The 5733-nt window shown below is 51.8% G+C and overlaps 1 protein-coding gene across 1 annotated transcript; it reads left to right on the top strand.

The window, feature by feature from the left end:
- The first annotated feature begins 666 nt into the window (after positions 1-666).
- Positions 667-3530, top strand: ZCCHC12 (zinc finger CCHC-type containing 12). The gene is made up of 4 exons (XM_010341693.3): positions 667-996; positions 1330-1381; positions 1591-1688; positions 2125-3530. Exon 4 carries the CDS (start codon positions 2239-2241, stop codon positions 3457-3459), a length of 1221 nt encoding a protein of 406 aa, XP_010339995.1. The 5' UTR covers positions 667-996; positions 1330-1381; positions 1591-1688; positions 2125-2238; the 3' UTR covers positions 3460-3530.
- The last annotated feature ends 2203 nt before the right edge of the window (positions 3531-5733 follow it).

Below are 5733 nucleotides of genomic sequence, written 5' to 3'. Positions count from 1 at the left end.
GATCACGGATTCCAGGTAGGCACATCTGCTCTGGAGTTGCATTTCATCACAGATAACTGTGGACAGATATTTGAGACAGGCTCATTTACTTATTCACAAACGTCAATACACCTCAGAACCAACCGCAGCGCTAGTTAAAATGCAATTTTAAAAATACTAAATACAAAACCACACCGCAACCCCTAGGCCTAGTCAATCTGAATCCACCAGAGTTGAGGCCCAGAAGCCTGCATTTCTAACAAACTCTCCCAAATGACTCTGATGTCTTGCACCCATACCCGAATGGGTATTGGTTGAGAGCCTTGGTGCTCTGACTCCCCTCTGTTAAATGGACATACTGCCACTTCCTTCACAATAAAAGAGGAGATGTCTGTAAAAGCCTGTTTACACAATGCACAGGCTAATGCTCTTCCCGCCCCTTCCCCTCTTCTTCCTCTTTCCCCTATACCAAAGCGAAGAACTTTTATTATTTACTTGATTTGGGACCCACTTTGTGTTTAATGCACCTGGCCTAAGATGCAGAGCTGAGCCCCCGGAGAAGGGAGGGGGTTGGGCGAGAAAGAAAGAGTCGCAAATTGCCGGGTAACAGGAAGACTGGCTCCATCGGTCTAATCAAGGGGCACTTGAGATTCCGCGGGCCTGCTGTGCCCTCCCGCCTCCGCCTGCCCGCCAGCCCGCCCGGAACACTCATCCCTGCCCAAGGCTGTGCGGGCCGTCCGCCCCCGCACCTCGTTGATTGGCCGCACTGGCCCACTCGTCACGCTCTTTTGTCTCAGCTGCAGAATAAAAGCTGCCGCCGCTGCCTTAGGAACCGCGCTGCCTCGTCTCGGCTACCCCTGGTTGGGCAGCCCTGCGAAGCAGCTCCTTTGGGCAGCCCCGGGTCGCTTAGCGGCCAAGGAGGCTCCCGTTCTTTTCCCCTGCAGGGCGGAGGAGACCAGAAAGCGGAATCCGCAGCTGGCGACGCGGGAGCATTAGCTGCCCACCAGCGGAGCGCAGGTAAAGAAAGGGGGCGCGATAGCCCGGCGCGGAGAGGGGTGGGGGAAGACCCACCAGTACCGGGCGGCTCTCCGCTTGGAGAATTGGTGACTGCGACGCAGGGGTAGGAGCGCTCTCGGGCCGGCTGCGCTGAGGGAGGAGGTGGGGTTCACCTGGATATTGCGGACTGGGTAGGATTTGCCTGGATTTGGGGGTGGTGGGAGAGGCGAGGAGTAGCCGGGGGTGGGGGGGAATTCAAGCTGTTTGCCTGAAGCCTCCTTTGCATCTCCTCATCTGTTTCTGGGAGGAATATGTGAGTGGGTGTGTCCAACTCATTCCTTTTCTCCGTGACAGGCCATCAAAGCCGTATCTGAACTTGAATTCTCTACAGCTGATTGCAGAGCTGGTAGGCTGACGATGGTTTCCCGGGGCAAATGTAATGCTTGAGGGGTGGGGGGGCTGGTCTCTGGCTTATATTCAGGAAGGGGCAGAGAATTTTCCGCCTGGCAACAGCGGAGGCGGTGGGTAGCAGGATGACGGGTGAAGCTGCTTCTAACCCACCCCCCCCCCCCTTCTCTGGCCTTCTCCGCTGTGGCGCAATCTTGAAACCTCGAGGACCCGGATCTGCGACCCCCTGTGGACAGAGGTTGACCTCCCCCTCCCCAGACGAGCTTTCTCACGGAGAGCACTGGTTGAAGAGACTGGAAATAAAGGTGTGCTCTTGTTTCCGAGCTCCTGTAAGAATCTGAGAAATAACGAGAGGGATGGGGGGGCACTGTGAGAAGGGGGTGTGGTTGAGACCAGAGACCGTGAGGTTAATGAGATCTTATTTTATTTCCACAAACTGTGATCATTGTACTCTATTTGGAGAGCCCAATATCGGCTCCAGACACTGTTACATCTAGAATTTGGAGCAACAGTTGCGATCCCTCATAGAGGACTGGAGGGAGGGATGGATGTGTCTGCAAAAAGCACCTTGCTAGCACGCAGACATCAGGTAGCTCTGGGAGGTTGTAAGTGCCAATCTCTTGCGGGATTATTTTTAGGGTAGTGGGCAAATATAAAATGTACTGCAGGATATTCAGGTAGGGAGAATGCAGCTGCAGCCCGCTCCTTTACTAACAGCACCCCCTCCTTTCTCTTTTACAGCCCCTGCTGAGACAGGAAGACCGAGCCACCTCCTCTCCTCTCACACCTGCAGATTACGCTTTTCTAAAAAGCCTAGGCCTCTTGTTATATTCAGATACCCTCTCGCTGTCAGTCATGGCTAGCATCATTGCACGTGTGGGTAAAAGCCGGCGGCAGAACTCACCCTTGCCGCCTTGGCTCTATTCCATGATGAGGTCCCTGGGGAGGAGTCTGAGTCCGATAATGGCCAGCATGGCAGAGAGAAATATGAAGTTGTTTTCGGGGAGGATGGTGCCAGCCCAGGGGGAAGAAACCTTTGAAAACTGGCTGACCCAAGTCAATGAGGTCCTGCCAGATTGGAATGTGTCTGAGGAGGAGAAGCTCCAGCGCTTGATGAAAACCCTTAGGGGCCCTGCCCGGGAGGTCATGCGTGTGCTTCAGGCGACCAACCCTAACCTAAATGTGGCAGATTCCTTGCGAGCCATGAAATTGGTGTTTGGGGAGTCTGAAAGCAGTATGACTGCCCATGGAAAATTTTTTAACACCCTGCAGGCACAAGGGGAGAAAACCTACCTTTATGTGATCCGTTTAGAAGTGCAGCTCCAGAACGCTATTCAGGCAGGCATCATAGCTGAGAAAGATGCAAACCAGATTCGCTTGCAGCAGTTCCTTTTAGGCGCTGACCTTAGTAGGGACCTCCGCCTCAGACTTAAGGAGCTTCTCAGGATGTATGCAAATGAGCAGGATCGGCTTCCCACTTTCCTGGAGTTAATCAGAATGGTGAGGGAGGAAGACGATTGGGATGATGATGATGCTATTAATCGAAAGCGGTCCAAAAGGTCTGAGTCAATGGTGGAGAGGGCAGTCAGCCCCGTGGCATTTCAGGGCTCCCCCCCAATAGTGATGGGCAGTGCTGACTGCAATGTGATAGAGATTGACGACACCCTCGATGACGACTCTGATGAGGATGTGATCCTGGTGGAGTCTCAGGATCCTCCACTTCCATCCTGGGGTGCCCCTTCCCTCAGAAACAGGGCCAGACCTCAGGATGAAGTGCTGGTCATTGATTCCCCCCAAACTTCCAGGGCTCAGTTTCCTTCCACCAGTGGTGGTTCTGGCTTTAAGAATAATGGTCCTGGGGAGATGCAGATGCGTAGAGCCAGGAAGCGAAAACACATTCTCCGCTGTTCGTATTGTGGTGAGGAGGGCCACTCCAAGGAAACCTGTGACAACGAGAGTGACAGGGCCCAGGTTTTTGAGAATTTGATCATCACCCTGCAGGAGCTGACCCATACTGAGATGGAGCGATCCAGAGGGGCCCTTGGCCGATACAATATCTTCTCTCAGCTTCTGTAAGGGACCAGCCCCCAAGTTTCAGTAAACCCTTACCTATATTCAGCATCCAGCGCTGGGAAAACTGGGGTGGGGTGGGGTGGGGGGGGAGGGTAGGGGTGGGGTGGGGCTTCCGCTTCTAACTGCATGAATTAATCCACAAAGCGGCTATCTTTCGGGGTGGAGGAGAAAGGGTCTTGGATAATAGCACATTGGAGGGAGATAGCCTGACCTCTGTCCTTGCTCCTTCTCCTTGCAGCCTAAGGGTCTGTTTTCTGTGTGTGCCCATTCCCTTGACAGCTTTATTCTCTTTGTGAAAGTGGTACAAATTATTGTTAAATCTTCGAACTATAAAAAAGTAAAAAAGTAAAGTATAAATTACCCAAATCTCTCCACCCTTATATCATTGTCAACCCTTTGATGAGTGCCCTTCTCGATATGTTCCTATACCTGTGTACCCAGGTAGATATATGTAGAGATAAAAGTGATGAAATATAAGTGCTGTTCTATACTCTGTATTTTTTCACCAGACGATATATGTTGTGAGCTTCTATGTCAATAAATAAATATATCAGCATCTATCTTAATGTGTCTGTGCTGTTATTTTAGGAAATTAAAAAAAGAAAATATAGTAAAAAACTATAAAGGGGGATCGTACTCTGAGGTGGGGTTTTTAATCAACGTCATTTTGCAGATGAGGAAAAAAGTAAGAAATGGGCTGAGATATTTCCCAAAGGTTAAAGGGCAGAGCTCCCTTACCACAACCAGCCTGTGCTTCGCTCAGAGAGCCAACTCGTGACACCCGCTTGTTGACAAAACCCCAATGCTTTCTTCTCTGACATACCCAGGAGTCTGATGGGGGATGGGGGAGTTTGGTGCTAAGGTAATAGCCCAATATGGGGATGTCAGGGGCTCCACTTCTGTTCACTTTGAGGATGGGCAGTTCTCCTTCATCTGGGCAGATTCCTTAGATCGTTGTTGCTGTGGCTGCCTCTGGAAAACGTCCTGGTCACAACAAGGAATCTCTCCTGTGGGCTGATACCACCTTCTGCCCCCTTCCCAATTAAGGAAAAGAGAGAGCAGCCACTTACGGGAGCTCAGCATTAGCAGGCTCAGCTCCTGATGGCACCAGACTCTCCCCCTGTAAACTCTGAAGCTATGCGCTAGAGGACCCCGGCAGCCCACGGACTCCAAGTTAGCTTGGGAGGCACAAAAAGTAATTTTTTTGCTGGGGCATGTGAAGAAACATGGGGATCGGAAAGCCGGGAAGCCCTGAGCGCTATGTGAGCCAAGAAGGGCATTCACGGGAGAGGGAGAGAAAAGAGGGACCATCTACTTGTCTCATCTTGGAGGGTGATAAAAGAGGACGTGTGTGTGACCTCAGGCTGCAAAGGTCCCTGTGTTTTTTGTAGGTGCCTAGGTTCCTATTTTTGCGAGCAGGACAAGGCTGGGGAGTGGGGTGGAGATGATTGCACTGAAGGCGAGGTTGGGGTCAAGTATGAAATGAATATGCAGATTTGGAGCCCTTGGGGAGTCTGCCTAGCCAGAAATAGGGGCTCCTCTGAGCTGAGAGGATAGACTTTGCCACAGTGAGAGCTGCTGTGTGGGGGAGACGCACAGGGCTGGATGGGCAGGGGAGAGGAGAGAGTGCTGTGATCAGTCAATTCAAAACTACATTGACTGAGAAGGGGGGCCTGGGAGACATCATAGATCCTAGGGCTTCAAACTGGTCTCTGGGTTGTGTTGTACCAGAGATGCCTCAGGTTGAAGGTCCCAGGGAAGGCTACTGGGGTACTGATTATGTTGCCAGTTGATGGTCCACTCAGTAGGGACAAAAGGGATTCAGGCTGAGGCCTCAGGGAAGAAGTGGTAGCCAGGCACTACAGGAAGTCTTCCCTGGGCTGACATGCTGAGAACCTGGCTTGAAGTGCTTCTCTTTCCAGAAAGAGTCTCTTGGTTACTCCCTGGTTTATTGCCTGTGTTCCACTCATGACCCCGCCATCTGACCTTCCACCCCAGGAGACACATCCAGCTGCTGGTGGCGGGTGTGGAGGCTCAGTCTCCTGTGCTCTGAGCAGTCTCCCTTCCCTCCTCCCCCAACATTCAATGTTTGCCTTAAGCCTCAGCCTCCTTTACCCTCATGACCATAAGGAGACTGGGAGGGCCCTTCTGCCACTGATCCCCCTCCCATTTTTTTTTTAAATTTTTATTTTTTAAGACAGAGTCTCACTCTGTCACCCAGGCTAGAGTGCAGTGGTGCAATCTTGGCTCACCACAACCTCCACCTCCCAGATTCAA

This window comes from Saimiri boliviensis, chromosome X (genome assembly GCF_048565385.1).
Source record: "Saimiri boliviensis isolate mSaiBol1 chromosome X, mSaiBol1.pri, whole genome shotgun sequence".
NCBI lineage: Eukaryota > Metazoa > Chordata > Mammalia > Primates > Cebidae > Saimiri > Saimiri boliviensis.
The sequence above is the reverse complement of the archived record's forward strand: the minus strand, read 5'-3'. Positions and strand labels throughout refer to the sequence as shown.

Excerpts from the sequence above, each read along its gene's own strand:
- ZCCHC12 (XM_010341693.3), top strand. The coding sequence starts at position 2,239 with ATGGCTAGCATCATTGCACGTGTGGGTAAAAGCCGGCGGCAGAACTCA.